The 22,903-nt window shown below is 33.2% G+C and overlaps 2 protein-coding genes across 2 annotated transcripts; one reads left to right on the forward strand and one right to left on the reverse strand.

The window, feature by feature from the left end:
• The first annotated feature begins 438 nt into the window (after positions 1–438).
• On the forward strand, positions 439–2,126 carry LOC111886656 (calcium uniporter protein 5, mitochondrial). Its single transcript, XM_023882911.3, has 2 exons — positions 439–1,093; positions 1,387–2,126. The coding sequence occupies exons 1-2, from the start codon at positions 665–667 to the stop codon at positions 1,855–1,857; spliced, it is 900 nt and encodes a 299-aa protein (XP_023738679.1). The 5' UTR covers positions 439–664; the 3' UTR covers positions 1,858–2,126.
• Positions 2,127–15,276: 13,150 nt separating this feature from the next.
• LOC111886654 (bifunctional bis(5'-adenosyl)-triphosphatase/adenylylsulfatase FHIT) lies at positions 15,277–16,600 on the reverse strand. Its single transcript, XM_023882910.3, has 5 exons — positions 16,420–16,600; positions 16,235–16,339; positions 15,742–15,888; positions 15,561–15,659; positions 15,277–15,477 (listed from the first exon to the last, which is right to left on the reverse strand). The coding sequence occupies exons 2-5, from the start codon at positions 16,337–16,339 to the stop codon at positions 15,346–15,348; spliced, it is 483 nt and encodes a 160-aa protein (XP_023738678.1). The 5' UTR covers positions 16,420–16,600; the 3' UTR covers positions 15,277–15,345.
• Between the last annotated feature and the right edge of the window lie 6,303 nt (positions 16,601–22,903).

The raw sequence follows: 22,903 nt of genomic DNA on the forward strand, positions 1-22,903 counted from the left end.
GTCTTTTTAAACAATCTCATTTAAATCGGTTAGCCTAAAATTCAAGTAAATGAACTATTGTACACATACCTCTCTTCATCTTCATTGATTCATTTGAGTAATCCAAGCTTGAGATGGATTTAGGTTTTTCAAACAAGTGTGTTAGTCCTCAAATGTTTAAACTTGTAAAAAGACCAATACTTTAAGATATGATAACCTTTATTTTCCATTGACAATTTCTAGAAAAACATAATGCCTCGAACGTGTCTTTCAAAGATTTATATATTTTATTTGAAAAAAGCTATTTATGTTATATTCTACGTCAAAAAGTACTCGCTTATTTTGGTCATCTTTGGTGGTTATTCCATTAAAATGCTTTTACTGTTACATACTACATGCAATTTAAATGGGATAAAACTGAATAAATGTAATATTTATTCTGTCATTAAAAGCGAAAAATCGTGTCACTCCATTTAACCGATCTCCTCTCTCCTCCCCCGTTTTTCACTCTCTTCCTCAACTCTCCTCCACCTTCTCTCTCACTAAAGTTGGCGCCACCTTCCATGAACGCTCTTCATTCTTCACTTATTAGATCAGCGATGCCAAATCTCCTTACACAATCGAAATTCATGGACATGTACTCACACTGATCTATACGTATACATCGGGAAAAAAACAAGAGAACATGTGGCGATCATCGTTTCCGTTGCTGAAACAGGGCGTAGCGTCGGCGACGGCGAGTGGTAGGTGTAATCCGGCATCGTTTGGACCAACAATAACTGCTTTCGTTGAATCGAATAATGGAAAAATGTGTGGCTGTTTGTTCTCGAGTTCGGTCGGCGGAGGCGACGGAGTGGGGAGTGGAGGTAATGGTGGTAATCGTGCATCAATTGAGGAGGCGAATAAGCTGATGAAATTGGTGGACGTGGAGGCTTTGAAATCGAAGTTAGGGGCAGGAGGTAATGAGGTGGTTCGTTATTCGGAGCTTTTACAGGCGTGCGAGAGTTTAGGCCTAGCGAAATCTGCCGAGGAAGCGAAGATGCTCGCGAAAGTTTATGATGACGCTGGTGTTATTTTCATCTTCAGAGATAAAGCATATCTTCATCCTCATAAGGTATGCATCTGACAATATTTTTACCCGATTTCCCCAAATTTTTGATTGAATCGTCTGATTATTCAGTGAATTTGAACATCAGATCACATTTGTTGATTAATCGTCTTATTTCTCAAGTATTCGATTTGCCTTGTCTGTTATGAACACATTCATTCATCTCGATTGCTCTGAATAGTGTTTGGATAAGAACACACTCATAAAACTTTCTCCATTGATTTGAATTGTTCCGGAAATCAAATTAATCACGTAGATCTAATGATCTATCAAACTAATCATATAAAGTCGATAATCAGGTGATGGATATGGTTCGAAAGGCAGTTCCTCTTGCCCTGTTGCCTGAAAACGATCCGAGTAAGGAAGAACTGAAAACGTTACAAGCAAAACATGAAGAAATCGACGTGTTAGCACACAAGCAAGTCCGACGAATCCTTTGGGCTGGGCTAGGGGTCTCACTTGCACATATTTCGCTGTTTTTCCGTCTAACTTTTTGGGAATTTTCATGGGATGTTATGGAACCAATAACATTCTTCTGTGGATCTTCTGGTTTAATTATAGGTTACGCTTACTTTCTTGTCACTTCAAGAGACCCCACATATCAAGATTTCATGAAGAGGCTTTTTTTGTCACGTCAAAGAAAGCTTATCAAGAAGCATAATTTTGATGTTCAAAGATTCATGGAGCTTCAGAATAAATGCAAATCGACATCTTTTAGCTCAGCTTCGGGTTGCAGTGGTGGTGCTGGAAAATCGGGTTCTCTTGCATAGGCATTGACATTTGACATAAATGGTATGTTTCATAATACCGATTACTTTTTTTTTTGGTAAGGGTAGGATGTAGGATAGTAATGGATTGAATTCCATTTATAAGTAAATGGCACCATTTTCCTTTCAATTTTTTTGTTCTCATTTTCTCGGTCATATTTTGTGGAAATTGCTTTTGTTTTACATGCTTTTGGTTACAACTTTCACAAGTTGGAGATAAATATATTTATAAAAGTAAGAGTATCTTTGGCAAAATTAGTGTGGAGAACAGTATGAATATGCTGAAGCTTGAACATGTAGTCTTATTTGTGTAAAAGTGTTGGAAAAAAAATAGTTGTAAGATTTTAAAAAATGTAAAATGATATCAAATCTAAAAGCTAAAAACTTAAACTAATTGAAGTAGATTTTGGATTAAGAAATTTTTGTTTACATCAAAAGGTTTAAGCTAAAAGCCTTAGAGATACTAGAGAAAAAACTATATATAAACGAATGTGATAAGATAAATACATTATAAAAGAAAACATAATAATTCTACATATAGAAGCGTGAATGGTACCTCTTTAATGTTTATCCTTTCAAATCTTTTTAATATTTTGTCATCATTTCAATAACTTGTATTGATCAAAAAACTTTTGGTATAAAATCATTTCAATGGTTAATCTTTTAAAAAACTATTTTTTTTAATTAATTAATTTATATTTCTTGTATGTTATAAAAACCACCGTCACGTTATTTTTCATTTTTTTTTTAAATTTGACATATTTTTCTAAAAATAGTATTAGTCGATATTTATATTTTAATAAATAAAAAATGATTAGTTTATTAGAAAGTATCTTACAACAATGTTTTTTTTAATCATTGGTATATATATCATTTTGAAAATTTTAATAATTACTTTTTTTTAATAGTATAGATCTCTATAAAATAAATTTCAATATATCTTGAATATGTAATTAAATAGATTAAGTAATGAATAAAAGAATATTTAAATATAACTAAGGTGTAAAATAAATTACTATGTATGAAAATGATAACCAAAGGCTTCTAGCCCAGCGGTATCCGGTGTTGTCATCCATTCTTGAGGTTGAGGGTTAAAGTCCCGTCGTGGACATAAGTGGATTTAAGGTGTAGTTTATGAGTAGGTTATATTTGCCGTTTAAAAAAATGTATGAAAATGAATAAAACTTATAAATAATTGAAACCTTAGAGAATAAAATACCATGATTACAGAAATCGGGATTAATCGGCGATTAATTATGGATTAATCGTTTGTCGTTCTCCAATCGTCAATGATTAATGTATTAATCGGAAATTTGGATTGATCGGGTTTGACAGGAGTAATCGGTCTTGGCGGAATTAATCGGTCAACAAATGTCAAAAAAAGTCAAAAATATTTTAAAAAAAATAAAAAAAAAATCAACTTTTTTTTACTCTAAAATTTTCAAAATTTCAAATATTATATTAAAATGTTCATATTTTCGTATTTTCAAAATTTGAAATTACTAATTCTTTTATTTTCTAATTTTGAAGTACTTGTTTTTTTTAAGATATATTAATATTTGATTAATTTTAATATTTTATTAATAATCTATGATCCACGATTAATCCCCGTCAAAACCAATTAATAATCGTCGAGCAATCGTCGAACGATTTTTATAACCTTGAAGAATATTAATAAGTACTTGAAATCACATATTATAAATATAACTAAAATGCTCATTTGTTTTTGTGTTGCGGGACAAAGTTACTATTGCTAATAGTATAAGGAGTGATGTACATTGTATATGCCTAGATGCCTAAATTATAATTTTAATCTTTCAATTTTGTATATTACGCATTTTCAACCATTCTATTTTATCAAATGAAAATTTTCTATCTATTTACTTTTTAAAATATCATTTTCATCCCATCCACCTTTAACTTTGTAAAATATCACTTTTATCCTTTTGTTTTCTAAATTTTTATGCTTATCCTATAGTATATATAAATACGATTTTCTTTCATCTACTTTATAAAATGCATTTTCTATCCCTCTTTTTTAAAATGTCACTTTGACTATCTCAACAAAGAAAATCACTAGAGCAAATACTATAATTGTTAATGCACAATATACAAGTATATTAATCTGTATAAAATGCAATTTTAATCCCCAAACTTTGTATAATTTGTTACTTGCAACCCTCAATGTGTAAAAGGAAACTTTAATCCATCAACTTTGTATAATCCATTACTTACAACCTCTGTATTTTGTAAAATGATATTTTTCATCATTTTACTTTTTAAAATATTACTTTCACCCCTTACACCTTAAACTTTGTAAATTGTTACTTTTTTCCCTTTGTTTTTTACTCCTAAATACGGAACAAAAATACGAAAAACCCGTTGCAAAATACGGGCTCAATTACTAATGGCAAACTACTTTATTTGTAAAAATAATTTCAAAAGTTTTTTCAAATAGCTAAAAAAGTTCTAATAAAGGTACCAATGAAGATGTTGTTAAGAAATGAACATATGTATTAATTTGAATCGGTTGAGTTTAGTTATAAAATAATATAATACAAAAACTATTTATAAGCCTAAGAGATATTAGAAAAAAAAGATAGATAGAGAGTAATCCTAATCATATATACATGATGATACTTAGAAGTTAGAAAAGTACAAAACAAAATATGCAAAACAATTTATTAATACTTCTTATTCAAAATTAATTTATGTGCCACTATAAAAGCATCCACTATGGGACTTAATTTATATCGGATATTGTGAAAGGAATAACAAGTCGGGTTACTTTCCTACTATTATTCTATATTGGTGTGTGAAAGAATATGAAAGGTTGTGCTTTTATTATCTTTAGCCTCCAAAAGCTTTGGTATATGTGAACGACGGCCCAAGCCTACATGCACGTCAAGAGTGGACATGAGATTTGCATAATGACATGATTTAGGGCCAATTTGTTGCAATTAGCCGATGATCTTTTATTGTTTGTAAGGTTCGAATTGGATCAACCCGATTTGTGTTGACTACACGTTGACTTCATATATATGGTTTAGTAAACTTCTAGAAGCCTCTAGAAATTACGTTATTTGGAGAGCAATGCACGACAACTAGGGTTTGACCTGGTCAGATCGCTTGATATGTGCCTAACCATGATAAAGTATCTGCCGTATTTTGCAACTATAAATACAACCCTACTCGAGTCATATTCAACACACAAAAATCGAGAATTCTCTATGCTCTTCTATATCCCTCTATGACTTTGCATTCTTCTAGTTTTTAACTATATATTTTTTGTTTTATTGGTTCTTCCATAGCTATTGGAAAGAATAATAATATGTATTAAATCCTTAGGTTTTACTTTATATTAATAACAATTCGATATTAGTTCACAATTCTAATCATCAGATTGTTTGTTTGTTTTCACTTGAATAAATTTCAAACAAATGGACACCAAAATATTTTCCGCCAACTTCTGATTCATGAATCAAGAGTTTGTCAAATTGGACTGCGTTGACGATCATAACTACACCTGTTGGGCTCACAAGGCCAATTTTATGCTTGTTATGCTTAAGCTTGGTTTTGTTTATAGACCCTGTATTTTCCCTATTCTAATTGATCTAAGCCTCGAAGCGGGTTAGGAACCAAACCTGAAAGAATTCTTTGATCTAGAAAAGCCGAGGTCTTACGTAGAGAGTCAGAGGGCTTATGTCTTGGCCACATAAAAAAATTCTATATTTGATCGCTTCTACGATCTTTACGTGTCAGTCATAAATCCTAAAGAGCTCTTTAAATCCTTAAAGCTTAAGTATAAGACACACGAGGAAGTGACTAACAAGTAACTTGTATACAAGTATTTATACTTCCAAATGGTCAATGAAATACCAATCTTGGAGCAGGCACATGAGCTGTAGGTCTTAGTCAGCAAGTTGACCATGTTTTTTTATCTCTCTATCAACGCTCTTCTAAGTGGTTAAAATTATCACAAAGTTTTCACCATCTTGGAAAGACTTCTCCAAGAGGATGATGCACAAGTATGACGGTTACTCCTTGGATTATCTGTTGAAACACCTCCAAATTAAGGAGGAATCACACAATATGGACAAACGGTAGTAAAGCCGGATCGAGTGTTCACTACATGTCTGTTAGGGGTTCAAGCAAAAAATCAATTATAGTATTATGAAGGGGCAATACCTCGTGCTAGACTAATACCTCTTACTAGGCTAAAGAGCAACACCCCAAAATAAAAGCAAATTTTTTAGAGATAATGACTTAAAAGGTTAATATATTTTTCGATTTGTACACATTTGGTCACTAGTTTTTTTTTGTCCACATTACCTCTTCAACTTGTTAAACTGTACACACATTCAGTCCTTATGGCTGGCTACTCCAGGTTAGTCGATAAAATGACTTAATCAGGTAATATATTTCTCACTTTGTACACATTTAGTCCTTAATATTTCTGTATATATTTAGTCCTTAATAATTTTTTTCTTCAAAATAAGTCTCTTTTGTTTTTGTACTCATTCAATACTTATAAATGGTTTAGTTAGGTTGTTGATCTTTATATCCATCACGATCTCGACTGCTTGGTTGCGTATGTCTTGTGGTTTGGTTTAGGTCTTGTGTTCTGAACGTCGTAACTTCTTCATACGAAAACAAAATCATTTATAAGTACTGAATGAGTACAAAAACAAAAACAACTTATTTTGCAACACAAATGTATACTAAATATGTACAAAGTGAGAAATATATTACCCGATTAAGTTATTTTTATCGGCTAACCTGGAGCAGCCAGCCATAAGGATTGAATGTGTGTACAATTTAACAAGTTGAAAGAAGTAAATATGGACGAAAAAGAACTTAGTGACCTGATCTATAAAAATTGAAAACTATATTACCCTTTAAGTGATTTTTTTATTATTACAAATGTATTATGAATGCGTGTCACTTTGTAAACGCCATTTTTTATTTTTATTTTATTTTTTAATGTTAATGGTTTGGTAACTATTCCTAATTTCTAAAAACCATTTGTTTCATCCTTATCCACTACAAATGTAATGGAAGATATTTGATGAATTTAAGGTTGGTCACGAACTTCAATTATTTATTTATTTATTTATAATCTTAATCATTTAGTTAGACAGGTAGACAAATGTAAAACAATAAATTGATTTAAAATTTTTCTATAACATCATTTTTTTTGTTCTATACCTAATTATATTACATTCGTACGAATGAATAAAAGAATATCAAAAAATTAAGTTTTATACACTCTTGTATTAGGTTAGGTTAGTATACTGAAATCTCAATCTTTGATTGTGAAACAAAGCTTTATACCCTACATTATCATCTTCACCGGTAACCATGCACTAGTTGACACCAATTAAATGTTTATTTATGTAACAATGTTCCTGTATTCTTTTACCAATTTATGCAACTTATACAAATAATCTTAGATATTGAAATGAGTGTCATTAAAGGATATTAATCACCAATTAAAAAATAAATGATTAAAAATTATTATAAAAAGATTTTCACATTCTTTACAAATAACCACGTAATGATTATACAAATTCTTCAAACTTTCAGCTGACACTCTTTTAAGATCTTTCTTAAAAACTAATTATGGCTATACTTAACAGAGAAAAGGTAAAACAAAAACATTATAAGGGCATTAATAAATTATTACCACAAGTCCTAGAAACAAAACATCATAATGATACACAAACATAATTTTTTTTTTTACTTTAATTATTTCTATTTTGCCATTTGTGCGACTACGGTATGATAAAAAAGTACAAAACTTCTATCATCACAACTGGTTTCTCAGGAGTAAATGTCACCCCCCCAAACCAAGGATGACGGAAACGTCCGGGGGTGGCGGACTTCATGTATTGTATCATAACAACGAGTATAATAGTGCTCAAAGTAAATACAACCAATCATAAATATAATCAGAAAAGAATTACATGGTTTCAAGTATTACATATTTCAATGATTGATCACGACATAATATAAAAATAGTTGCTCAACGCCGTAGCGTTCCATCCTCAAAAGCTTGTGGTTAGTTGGTTTCGTTTACTTCCTGAGAATACAAGTAGTTTTGAAAAAGTGTCAACAATTAAGTTGGTGAGTTCATAAGTTTTTTAGATAAAGAGTTTGGAAACCGTTCTTTGTAATGTGTTGTGTCTTACGAAGAAAAATCCAATATTTTCCTTACAAGAATGATGTGTAGTCTTAAATACCAAGACCGAAAGTGTACAATAATATATGTACTTATTGATATAAAAAGTGATTTTAAATCGACATAAAACCCTTTTTGATTTATAGCAATCCCCGTAAACTTTATGTGTTGTTAACTCCCTATGTGAGTCGCTATAACCATACTATGACTGAATGAACCTGCCACGGCGTTTCTTAGGCGTCGAAAAATGTTATAACACTTGTCACCCGTAGACCTGCAGGTCCCACTGTAGCTAGCAACAAGGTGTGGGGTGTCAAACCCAATATAGATCTATACACAACTATCACGTTCTCCCTACAAGAGACTCTGGTTATAACTACCAGGAATTTTAACCCGTACTCTAGGAGTACTGAGAAAAATGTCTCACAATTTAAGTTAACAAGTTTACGTGTGGTGTGCGTGAGTGTAAAACCTTTTTCTGTGGGAATAAAACCTTCCGAAATGTGTTTGTTGTGTTAATGGAGAGATAAACCATACCTATTATAGTTTATCAAAACATTTAAATGTAATAGTTATAACTTTGTTTACTATGGTTAACTACTGTATTTGTGAAGGTAAAAACCCTTTTGTTTATCGATAAGTATATATACCTTTTACTAAAGTGAAATAACATGCAATATAACAACTAATTAATTTCCATACTTATGAAGGTAAAAATCCATTTGTTTTCTGATGTATGCCAATACACCAAGACGAAATGACATGTAATGTAAAAACATATATTCACATAACGATACACACCTTGCTCAACAAGTTACAAGGTGCAAATGAAGTTGATAGCATTTTTCTAGTGTTAACATTTCTATTATTGTTCTTAGAAAATTTATAGAAAAATCATTAAAGGTCCAAATCAGAATCTGTAAATTCTGAGAGTTTGGGAAATGAGTCTAGTTTGTTCATAAATTTTATTATGATTTTTAATAACCTCCAACTTGTATGAAAAAGTCCATAATCACAGACTGGTCCGGATTTGCTCTTGAAATGATAGACAGTTTTGTAAAAATCACCATAAATTGTAGAAAAATAATATGGAGGTGTGCAAGTAGTTATTTTAAAGGTATAAACCTGAACTACTTGCACCTAATACAATTTTGAAAACTAAAATGTTTAAGTTGGCCAAAACAGTCCGTGAATGGAGTTAAACTTTTCTGAGGAAAGCTGTTGGATGAATTTAGTTATGTTCTTGGTGTTTTAACTTGTATTCCCCCCCCCCCCCCCTCTTAAAACTTAAGAAAAACATGAAAAGATAGAGGTATGAACTCACTTTGTGTGATTTCAGTGGATGAATGTCGAAGAAAAGAAGTGTTCCACTCAAGAACACTAAGAAGATGCCTTGATGATTCGAGAATCTAACACAAATATGAAGGAGTTTGTGTAAGAAATCTATGATTTGAGTAGAAAGGAGTGAAATAATCACATGGAGGATGATAATACTTACCAAAAGTAGAAGGAAAGCCTTGGAAAATGCCTTGGAGATCTCGAAACTGAAAGAGAAGAGTTGAGAGAAAAGAGTTTGATCTTTTAGTGGAATGAGAGGAAATGAATGAAGTGAGGAGAGAGGTGGGGTTTTCCCAGCCTCTAGAACGTGGTTATGGCTAGAGTGTGATGGAAAAAGTACAATGAAGTGACTAGGGACGGTGGGGAGGTGTGGTTGGTCACGGAGTGGGTGTGGGGGTGGTTGCTTGTGTCATTAACTAAAGAAAAGTCAACACTCCACCTCTTGTATTTCATCCACTCTTCTTGGATAAGATTTATCCCCCAAAACGTGATTAATTAATAAATATAGGGCCTTATATGTTAAAATAAAGTTTTGGGTGAAAATCCCGCGTTAAAATAATTAAAAACGGGCCTAAAATGCAAAACTAGTCGAAAATCGGGTGAAATTTGCCTACCTGCGAGACCTCTCGGTACTGGGCCGAGGTTCGGTCCCTTTTGCTGCTGGGCCGAAGGCGAAATAGAGCGAAAGGGGTAGGAGGTGAAGGCGAAGGTAGGGTTCGGTGCTCAGGCGAGATTCGGTCTGAAGGGACCTTTGGGTTCGGTCTATGCGAGACTTCGGTCCGAGATAGGGTAGTTCGCTTCTGACACCTTCGCTTATGACAAGTTCGGCTCCTTAAGAGGGTTCGACTCTTTAAGAGGGTTCGACTCTTTAAGGCTGTTTTTCGCGTAGACTTCCGTTTTCGAGTTGTTTTCGACTAATTCGAGGGTCGGGATGCCCCAAGTGATTCTAAAAAGTTGAGAGAGATTTTGAGAGAGATTTGGGAGAGATTTCACATACTTGGAGAGATTTCACATACTTGGAGAAATTTAGGAGAGATTTCACATACTTGGAGAGATTTAGAAGAGATTTCACATACTTGGAGAGATTTCTCATACCTAGAGAGATTTGGGAGAGATTTCACATACTTGGAGAGATTTGGGAGAGATTTCACATACTTGGGGAGATTTCTCATACCTAGAGAGATTTGGGAGAGATTTCACATACTTGGAGAGATGTCTCATATATAGAGAGATTTGGGAGAGATTTCACATACTTGGAGAGATTTCACATACTTGGGGAGATTTCTCATACCTAGAGAGATTTGGGCGAGGCTTCTTTTGTGACCTTCTTGAGTGCTTGACTCTGCAACACAAGGTCCGTAAGCCCCGTTAAGCCATGTTTAAGGATCTTACACACTCCCGATGAGTATGCAACATTGTTTTATCGGTTTGGTTCATTACTTACCACAATTTTAGGTTAAGGAAAGCTAGATATACGAACTTTTCAATTGATGATTTCTCATTAGAATATCGAGTTGTATAGTAACTACCTAACGTAAGCCCTAGTACACAAGGGTTAGTTGAGTCGACCAGTTTGACTTGTTGACTTTAGTTGACTTTGACTTGACCGAAAATTGACGGTTGTCACAGTAAAATGTGAATCACTTGATCCTTCACCATATCCTGCAATAACATTAATGTTTAGTTTCTAGTAACTGTTCCATAACATTTTTTCCTTTCTGTATGTGTATTTTGCTCATAATAGCAATGTGTTAATGTGGAAAAAAGTGAAAATGCAACGTTATAAATAAAAAAATGTTATATTAAACATTTGAATGGAGTACCTTTCTATTTCTTGCATGTCTATTCTTCTGCATGTTCAGATATGTTAACCGACTTTATACACTAAATTTCACCAAAAAAAAAAATGAAACATAAGACAAATAAACATCATTACTGAACTAAATCCATATCTAAATTAATTTTGTTTGGTTCTGATGTAACCAGTAGAATATAATATTTTTTTTGACTTAAAGAAAATTAATTTTAAGATTGAATTCAATTTGTATTTCAAAATTCGATCACATGGACAAACCCAAAGAAAAAACATGACATTTGATAGACCAAATTGGTAAATAATTAAACACAATTTAAAAGTAAGAAAAATGGTTAGTTAACTTAATACTCATCCTTTTATTCCCACCAGATCAGATTCAATGCAACCAAAGTGTCATAAATTTAAAAATAAATAGTAAGAGAAAATAATTAACATAAACTTACATTGCATTGTCATCTTCTTCAAAGTTCAAATGGATGGTGATGGTCTACCATATTGTAGCTTTTCTGGGGAGACGTGGGCAACAACAAATTAAAATTATGTGAAAAAAGCTCACCTATTTTTGGTAAAATTCCGAAAATGCCCTTATTCCCCTTGACTTAGGGTAATTTTCCTAGCAAATTTAATGACTTTTCTCTACTATTTTGCCTTTTATCTTATTAACATCATGTGAAAAAACCCCACTTAGTTTTGGTAAATTTCCGAAAATGCCCTTATTCCCTTTGACTTAGGGTAATTTTCCCAGCAAATTTAATGACTTTTCTCTACCATTTTGCCTTTTATCTTATTAACATCATGTGAAAAAACCCCACCTAGTTTTGGTAAAATTTCGAAAATGACCTTATTCCCCTTGACTTAGGGGAATTTTCCCAGCAAATTTAATGACTTTTCTCTACCATTTTGCCTTTTATCTTATTAATTTAATAATATAATCTTAAATTTAGGATGTTACAGTATTGTTGCATCAAAAAGAGATACTTTCTTCTCAATAATAACATCTAAAAGTGGTTATGGTATTTCAGAACAATTCCAATATAAGAAGTCATCATGACAAAATCTTTAGTGCCAAAATCAGATTTATTGCAGGATAAATGGAAAAGTATCATATTATCCCTAAATTTATCAAATTATTATCTGATTGTAATTCTTGAAATCAAAATAATTAATTAAGAAAAGAAAATCTAAAACCCCTTTTTATATTTGCTCCAAAAGATATAATGAATACCAAGTACTTCCTACTTTGAACTTTGAAGTAGTGTTTGGGATTTGCAAAACATACCTTGAGAAATTTGAGTCTAAATCCAATGGCAACAACTGGAAATGAAGACTTATATCAACAATTTAGGTGAAGAGTCTTCTAAAAGGGGAAGTCATGAAGCTGTAACCATTTCGCCTTAAAAATGCAACCTCATGCCTTGCTTCCACCATGTCCATGCCTCCAAACATTGTATCTTCTCCACCCAACAGATGACACTATGTGCACATACCCTTGAAAGAAAACGCTCATATTCACACTAAATATTAATATCACTTTACTGGAATTCGGCAAAATTAAATGTATGATCTTGTATAAGGAGATGTTTCACAAAAAAAATTGACAAAAAAGTACAATGAACTTACCTGATATAGTTCTTCCAAGATGGGTTCATTCATCATTTAGGCGTGGAATCAGATGCTTGTATTTTTTTGTCATTCTTTTATTTATTCAAGTTCATCTTCATGCTTATTTCCTTCAATTAATTGGTTTCAGCATACCTGCTAACAATTTCTATTCTTAATCTATAAAGGTCATCAAGATCAATCAACATGAAAAAGACAAAGTATAAAAAATCGACATAATTATTAAAAAGAAAAGCCATTACCTCAATAGGGCAACATGTTCAACTATTTCAAATTCTACAACAACGAAATCAGCAACTTTGATGTTACATGTGGATATTGATGACAATTTTAATTACTAACCTAAGTTCATACCTTTCAGTTGATATCCACTTCCCATGAATCTATCAAAACATAGCAGAATCACTGCTAGACTTTTGGTTTCCAACTTCTTAAGCTACAAATCTAACTACATAGAACAAATAATCTGTCAAAAGGGGTAATTAGCTTGATAAGCTTCTAGGTTTTACCTTATTGTTCCAAGATATCCATTTCCATTTCAACATCTTTTGATCTGCACTAGTTCTGCCAAATAATAACAATAATAATAAGGGTGAAGAGGAACATATGATCGATTGAAAAGGAGAGGAGGGGGTATACCAATTCGAATTCCTTGAAACTTACCTACGATCAATGTGATCGAAGCAGAAGAAGAAAGAAAAGGAAAAAAGAGCGAACCTGGAGCTTGACGCAAAGAAGAAGGAGGGTGCAATTTTGGCTGATTGTGGTTTGTCGATGAAGAACATCGCCTGGTCCATGATTCGGTGAAGCAATAGAACCGATTAACATAATTACTTCAAAGAGTACTCTTATATAGGCCTCAATAGGCTGATTTGTAGGACTAATGGGTCAATAACTGTAAGAACCTGGGAGGAATCGAAGCAGAAGTTACATAACTACAAACGTGGGGAAGAAGAAGAAGGAACGTGCGAATGAAGACGGCTGGAACCTCCGATTAACTGCAAATACCGAGTTATTACGGTCAGGATCGAAAGTTGTAGGAGTTTTAAGGGCTAGGATTTAGACGACGGTTTTTCCACTCACAGTCGTCAATAGTATTAATAATTTTTAGAAAACCGTTTTCCATCATTATCTGCTACATTTGTAGTCCAAAAATCCGCTTTTGTTTTGGGGTGTTTCCCCTTAACCCACTAGCAAAGGGTACTGGCCCTTGACCACATCATTTATCATGTACGAGATCAAACTAACGTTATGTATGTTATATAAGTGTATCATCTGACTTATATCATATAGTCATTTAAAACTTCAAACTAACATTATGTAAGTTATATAAGCGTATCATCTGACTTATATCACATCGTCATTTAAAACTCCTTTGACACTTGTATAAATTTCAATTAGCAACAATCTTCCCCTTTTAGTGTAATCTCTGAATTTATATAACAGATTACCAGTGTAAACAAACAAAACCCTACAAGGTTATATATATATATATATATATATATATATATATATATATATATATATATATAGAGAGAGAGAGAGAGAGAGAGAGAGACTGTTCATCGATAGTGGTTTGTTGGTGGTTATAAATGTTGTCACTAGATGAGACAATATTTGTACTCATTAAAGTGAACATTTTAATTTGGGTGGTTCTCTTGAAACGACTACCTACTAGAGAATAATTTACAAAGAAGATGCTTGAAAGTTTAATCTCTTTATGCCCCTCGTGTGAGTTGGATGTGGCATATACATATAGCTTATTCTTAGATTGTCGATTGAATATGACATTTGGAATCAAATTATGTTGTGATGGGGTTTGAACACACCCAATTTTAATGGTTTATGTGAGTTACTTTTGTGGTCGGATAACCCAAATATTCAAAATGACTCTAGAAAAGGTTTGGAGGTGGTTATTGTCAATTCCTTTGTTTCTTTGGAGATTTTAGAATGTCATTTTGTTGCAATCTAATGAAGCGGAGAAAGCTTTTGTTTTGGAGAAAATTGTAATACAATCGCATTGTTGGCTTTACAATAAAAACAAAAACTAAAATGAATTGCATCGGATATCTTTAGAACCCAAACTTAGCTTTATCTTCTTTGTAATATTCTTATTTCTCTAAAATCTTCCTAGATGTTTTAAAATTTCTTTATGCGGTTAAAAAAACCACCCAAAAATAACAATGGTTAAAACTCGTTGCTTGGTGACGTATTATTCCCTCACTGATTCGTCGATTAGTGATGATGTTTTGGTAAGTTTTGAGACACATTATGTGATGGAAATTCTGCCACAATTGAACATAAAGTTAAATGTATGTTCATCTCTCTATAAATATTTTACCTTTATATGGATATGAACTATATATAGACAATTAGAGATCATGTTACAACTTTAACAAATTTAGGATAAAACATCACCTACAATTATTAATTTGATAGACATATTTTATTATTTTATATGACAAAATGCAACAATCATATTTATTATGAATTATTCCAAATACATACATAAATATACAAAAGAGTTTTAACAATATTATGATTCTGGCTCGAATGACAGAAGCTTTCTGTATTCTTCTGCCTCTTGAACCCTCTCCTCCGAGCTTCTATCCTTCCGCTCCTTGTCCAAGTCTAGTTTTTTCTTCAAATTCTTATCCGACTCATCGATCTACAAAGATCAAAACAATAACTACTATACATAATAATGAATCTATTGTGATTATATATGATTGATCATGTTTGAGAACTTACAGCATCATATATATCATCGTTATTCTCAAAGTCTCCAACTTTTCGAGGGACGATATGTATATGAACATGTGGAACAGATTGTCCTGCTTGTGGGCCATCCTGAAAGAAAAAAAGGTAACCCATATAAATATTATATAATGTCAAAAGAACGATAAAAGAAAGCCAATGGAAGCTTAATTACTTGGATTGTAAAGGTGAGAGAAGATGCTTTGTGATAATTCTCGAGCATATTACCAATTCTCTTAGCTGTAATCCACATCTCACTAGTCTCCTCTGTCGTAAGCTCACCAAATCGCTTTACTTCGCGCTTTGGGCATACCAACACATGTGTTTATCGTCAAGTGAATCAAAGAAAAAAAAATCCAAATTCATTTCAGTGATCTACGATTTCAATCAAATAAGAACACGAGCTTTGAGATAATGGTAACATTGATTAGCTATAGAGATTTCAGATTTGCTAACTACTAATACTTGAATTAAGGATATGACCTGTAGAAGAAAAAAACAAAAACTAATTCAGATTTATGTAAAGCAGAATCGTGTAAGCAATAGACAGAAGATTCCGATGGATCGATGCATAAAAGTTGTAAACTCGATAATCATGGCACGAAAGTCCAAACGAAAACCTAACATCATGATTAATGAACGCATTAACAAGTAGCTGATGATAAATTACCAGGAAGAACAGGGCGTAGATTCACAAAAGCGTAAAGAAGATCTGTGGTGTAGAAGACGTCGTTGTGATCGATTTTGTGAGGTCCGAAAGTATAATCGGCCATCTGTGCAGATCGATTTTCAAATTAACATGAAAAGAACACAAGCTGGATTGAAACCGAAGATTGAAAGAGAGAATATTTACTTTAACTGCTTTAATTCTGATGTTATTTTTCAAGTGACAGGATGAAGATCTTGCAATTTGGAAACGATAATCCGCAGTGGTGGCTGGAGTTTGACGGAGGAATTGGAAGTTGAAGTAGAAGGCGGGTAGGAGGTGATCGAGTATATGTAAAATAATGCTATTCAACCAACTTTTTCTGTTTTATATCATAAAAATGCTTTTTCTGTTTTATATGATATAAGTATTTTGTCATAACCAATAATGAAATGGTCATTGCCTCATTGGTCTTTAACTACGATTATATGAGTTACAAGTCTACGAAAAATCATTAAGATAACAAAACCAAGAAAGAAAACAAATGATATTTAGGTGGGTTTGCGCGTGGTATTAGGTTCAAACTAACGCATCCACAATGCATTGAACTCCATGGAATGTAATGGATCGCCATATCATCATTCTAAAATCCATACAACTCTATTATGGTTTTCTCTATAATACATTGAACTCTATAAAGTTCAATAGAATATTATAAAATGTAATTTATAGTAAATATTTAAAGATTAATACTTTTCTTTTTTCCATTGAAGAGTTTAATGACCATTGAACTCTAAATCCATTGAATGCTAATGTGACATCTCACAATGATTGAGTTTTATCTATTAAATGACACATGGACTTGTCAACTCGTTCAACTCTCCAATTGGACTCACCATTGTGGATGCTCTAATAGCTATAAATTTATGAAGTAATTGTGATAGTTTTATACGAATGAATTTTTTTTATCAATAATATATTAGTATTTTTTTATTGAACTGCTCATCAATGAAGATGATGTAACAATCTTGTTCAAGTCCCTTCATGGCAAGCTTAACAACATTGATAATAAAGAAGTTTTTTCACGAAGCTTTTTAGTGTAAATGTTGCATCATCAATTCAACAAGCTTTAACGTATACTCATAATCCGAGAGTTTTTATTTTATTATTTTTTTCCATTTATTTTTTCATATGACTAACTAAAGATATTTATATTATTCTAATGCTTTTTATAAGTTGATAACTTTTAACTCAATGTCTATGAAACCCACCACTTCAACTGAAAGGCTCTATGAAAAAACTTGTTAATTAACAATTTCTTTTGAAAACGCTTTTAGTGAAAAAGCTGTCACAATAGGAAGAGTTTTTTTCATAGCTTTTTCAAAGTGAAAAAGCTTTGAAAAATCTCCTCTTGTGTGTGCTCTAAGCGAACCCCAAAGATGTTTGTGAAATTTAAACGAAACCTTTTATCTTAGGTAAAAAGACTTTGGAGTTTGAATATTAGGACCAAGTTGGAATGGGTATTGATTATTGAGCTTAGTGAGTAACCCAGTGAGTCTTAGAGCATGATATTGGTGGACATATAGTTAGGCACATGTATTACTGTATTATGGCATTGGCATATGTATTCTATGTTTATGTATATACTAGTTTATAATATGTGGAAATCATGGTTATAAAATTAATTAAATTTTAATAATAAAATCTTAAACTTATTAATCACTTATTTTAAATAAATTATTAATTAAAAGGTTTTTTTTGTTATATTAAATTATAATCATTGATTTAAATAAATATGTAAAATTATACCACTTTATAATTTGTGTTAAATCTATTTTAATTTTATTCTGATGTTATTAATTTAATGTAATTAGAGTGAGAAATTTAAAATTTGAAATAGAGAATCAATAGGTTGACAATTGACATGTATTATTTATAAGACATAATAAGGTGACACATGACAAAAAATAAAATAAAATATGCATTAATTATGAGACCTAATACGATGACACATGTCAAAAAGAGAATAAAACTATTCTTATATTAGATTAGGGAGATTCGTTCGTAATGAAGCAATATCTTTTTATGGGAAATATACTGACTATTATGGTATCAAACCTTTGAAATCTTATATCCACATTTTCTTTCCAATCTGCCACTCTATCTCATGCTTCTTTGTTTCATGGCAGGCCCGAGTGCCTTCCAACAGCTTAAACCCTAAATTCATCTCAACGCATCTTCTTCGTTTACCATGGGCAACTACGACATTAACAAGGATGCCACGGAAAAACTATTTGACATCACCAACATTCGTGCCTATGTCCATCTCACTCATGATCTCGACTAATTTAGTTGAACTATGATGCGTGTTGTGAGCTTTTTGAGGCTTGTTATGTAACCTTCGACATTTATAATCATCTTGAAGAGGACTCCATCACAAATACCACACCCGGATGGCAAAAAATTGACTCCTTAGTCAAGATATGGATATACACTACAATTAACAAGTCTCTTCTCCAAATGATTATAAAAATGGTGTGATCGTGTATAAAGTTTAGAAAAGCCTTGCACATCTTTTTCTTGGCAATAAGGATGCCCGTACTATACAGCTTAACCATAAGATTCGTTCCAATGAGATTGGCAATTTATTGATCACCGATTATTGTAAAAAACATAAAGACCATTTCGATATTATGCCAAATAATAATGAGCTTGTCTTGGAGAAGAAGCTTGTCACTCATATGGTTAATGGCCTCAATGAAAAATTCGATTGAGTGGCTAACATTATCCACCATCGTTCTCTAATGCCATCATCCCGTTAAACCCAATCTATATATTGAAGAGATATGTCTATCCCGATCACATCCTCAACTAGGTATCCACCATGACAATGCTTCTCCCCATATCGCTCTTTATGTTGGACATAATGATCAACTTCATGATTGACAACAAAAATGAGGTGACAACCACAATCATAATCAACGCCATAGGAGTGACCACCAAAAATCAGCATAATGGAAACAATAGCCGACAACAAGACCACTGCCAGACAGCGGTCAACATCCCCATGTTATGTGGACCAATTGATATGCTGCTGCCCTCCACTGTGAGATCCTCCTACACACTGGATGCATCGGCCTGGATCGCACCACATCAACACCCTTAGGCAAGTTACCTTTAACGACCATCGTCAAATTGGATTACAAGTCGACTTGCAAGCCCATCATGACAATAATAAGTCATCCAACAACATGCATCCCTCATTTTCTCTTAGTCAGTACTTAGACAACAACCTAGCAAGCCCATATCATACCACCACACTTCCTCATGCCTTTTAAGACATAACTCACCAGACCCAACCAACTCCGTGTGCAACGTCCCATTTTCACAACCAAAATTTTCATTTTTTTTTAATTAAGTTAAAACTTCCCAATTTATAAATCCATTATTAAGAAAATTCTTTATTCCAAACACACTTAAATAACAATCTTAGTATCATACTAAATGCTAAATCCTCAATGCTGCCGTTGAGTGTGTATAGTCTCGTCTTTGCCTTCCCATAGCCACCGATGATACTTAAAACAATAAACAACTGGGTAAGCATAAAGCTTAGTGAGTTTCCCCCAAAATACCATATACTAATAATCATACAAGTGTGCATAACAACCACTCTTCGGCCTTCAGTCTGACGAGACCGCCTTGCAGGCCTTCAGTCTATCCAGACTAGAATACCAGGGTTTGTTGGCCTACCGCCTCAACCCAACCGCTCCTCCTGAGCCTTCGTGCCTACGGCTTACTGTTGGATTAGGTGTCTAAGTCCATAACTATATTTGGTATGTACTTGACACGGTTGTAGCATGGTCATTTTGGGTTGCCTTCAGATAAGCAACTTGACGAGATGAATAATAGAGAAAGAGGTTATTATGGTTTATTAATATATTATTTGAATAATATATCAAAATAGAAATCATATTATTTAATTAACATTGGTCAAGAATTAATTCAGAATTAATTTTGTGGTCAAAAGAGGTTAATTGAATTAAAGGGACTAAACTTGTAATTATTAGATAATTGCATAATGGGTTGAGGAACACTTGGAAAGGGGTTGGACGAAATCTTATGGGAGCCCATAAGGATTTCGTCCAAGGGCTAGGTTCTGGAAGATTCTTGTGGGCTGCTTAGAGCATAAGCAACCGGATGAGGTCTTTGACTGAAACCCTAATTCTTCAGCTATATAAGGACACCCTTGGCATCTAATTTTCGGCTACAACAACCCTAGAAAGATTCAAGATCCAAAATTAACGATCCCCTCTCTCTCTCTCTCTCTAAGATTCTCCAATCATTTTGGTGTTTGTGATTCATTAGAGGCATCACATTTGAGGTGCTAGGTTCTCAAAAGCTCAAGATCTTCAAGCTACAATCAAAGGTATCATCTTAACTCTTCATTAGATGTAGATTTCGATTTTGTTGTATGCAAGATTAGGGTTTGAGACCTTTGGATGATTATTGCATGTACAAGTAGAAAAACCTAGATCCAAAGCTTTAGGGTTTGCATGTGCACCACATGATTGATGTTTTGCTCATAACCCAACAGAGGTATTAGAGCCTAGTTCATTTTTCTTTTGTATTTGATGCATTGTTAAAATTGTTCAAAGCTGAAGATCAAAAAATCATGCTTCTGCCTGATGAACTCGTCGAGTCACCTGATGAACTCGACGAGTCAGGGAGTCTGGAGGCTGATTTTTTGGGATTTTGACTGAAATTGAATTAGGATAATTACCAAAAACGTTTTTGGCTATTAAAATCCGATTTTTTCAATAAGGTATGGATTATCCTAATGTAATTCAAAGATAATTGTCATAAATAAGAGAATTACTTGTTTTATATGATAAAGATTAATTATTTGTATTGTGATTTGAATTATCATGTCAATAAAATAGATTAGGTAAAATTATGTGATAAATATTAATAGTATAATTAATTAATTATTTTTCAAATTTGATCTAAAAGATGTTTTGAAAAGTTTCAAAACTTCCCCTCAAGTTTTTGGGATTTAAAATTTTTAATTAAAAGTTTTGATTTTTAAATATTTAAATTCCAAGCCGTAGAATTTTACAAGTTTAAAATTCAACCCTTATACTATTATAATATTATAAGATTACTAATTATATATATGTATAAGATTAAGCTAGTCTTACCGTTAGTAGGCCTCATTCATGAAGCCAATCTATAAGGGGGTATAAGGTTGTTGCCTATAAAATGGCAGTTTAATGGGTGTCCACCCTCACCCACCGCTTCCTTGATTAGTGGATGGTCATTAGCCAAACAGGTAGGATATGGCAACTAATATCTCATTAAAAGTATAATGATTAATAAAGTAACTAATGTTTTTATAAAATTCCCAATCTTAGTTACTTTAGGAAAAATGTGAAATGATGCTATTCCATGAAATTACACTTTGCACCCTGCCAATTCGTTAGTGGAGCGTGCGTGGATAACTGACACACTAATTTGGGACTAGCAAAGGTGGTAAAGGGTAACTCGATGTGTATCATAGATCAATGGAGCGTGTGTGGCTAACCGGCACATTGATTAGGTGGTAAATGACATCGAGTGTACCAAGTACATATGCATGGTTATTCACACCTTGTTTGTGATCCTCGGTATCCTAGTCACAAACTTGAAGGGCATATCAAGATTTAAACATGCCATTGAAAGGTTCAATGAATCTCAAAAGATCTAGGAATTTCAAACATTTAAAACTTAATTGTCTTTTTCGTTTTTCATGGTGGAAATTGGTAAATTGTCATTTGCCTACCTTCAAATTATTTGCAATTAGATTACGACATCCCTCTTCTGAATTGTAAATAATTGTGTTGGGTTCTAGCCGTAATTTCTCATTTGGGTGTTTAATTGGGGATTCTTATCTCTAAAATTTGTTCCTTTTCTGTTTCAGATGTCTACCTCGAACAACAACAACGCTTCTGGCTTGATCCCTTCCGGCTCATTCTCACTCATGAACTTGTGTGGGAGGGTGATATTCGATGGGTCCAACTTCAATGATTGGATCCGCAACATTCGGATGGTCACCCATTACGAGGACAAAGAGTATGTTCTTGACAAGGAGAAGAAAGAGGTCAATGTGAACACTGCCACTCCCGAAGAAATCGCTGCTTACGAAACTCATGAGTGAGATGCTACAAAGGTTCATTGCATCATGCTCGCAACGATGACTGCAGAAGTCCAAAAGTCCTACGAGGACTACTATCCCTACGAGATGCACAAAGATTTAATGGAAAGGTACCATCAAAGTGCTAGGTAGGAACGGTATGAGATCATCGCTGCGATGATCACTACCAAAAAGAAGGATGGAGAGTCCATCATGGCCCACTTGCAGAAAATGCAGAGATACGTGGATCGCTTGCTGAAGTTAGATGTTAAATTTGATGAAGAGCTGGCCATATATATTATTCTACACTCGTTACCTCCTTGCTACGACCAGTTTCGTATGACCTACCACATGAACAAGGAGGAGGTCACTCTAAGCAAGCTTCAAGGCCTGCTAAGGACTGATGAGAGTAGTCTAATAGGCAAATCTATTGCATCTACTCCTACTGTTGCTGCCACTATCTTGGCTATTGGGCAAGGAAAAGGAAAGAAGAGGAAGGCTCCTTCTAAGAGCCACAAGGGA

Source organism: Lactuca sativa, chromosome 8 (assembly GCF_002870075.4).
Source record: "Lactuca sativa cultivar Salinas chromosome 8, Lsat_Salinas_v11, whole genome shotgun sequence".
NCBI lineage: Eukaryota > Viridiplantae > Streptophyta > Magnoliopsida > Asterales > Asteraceae > Lactuca > Lactuca sativa.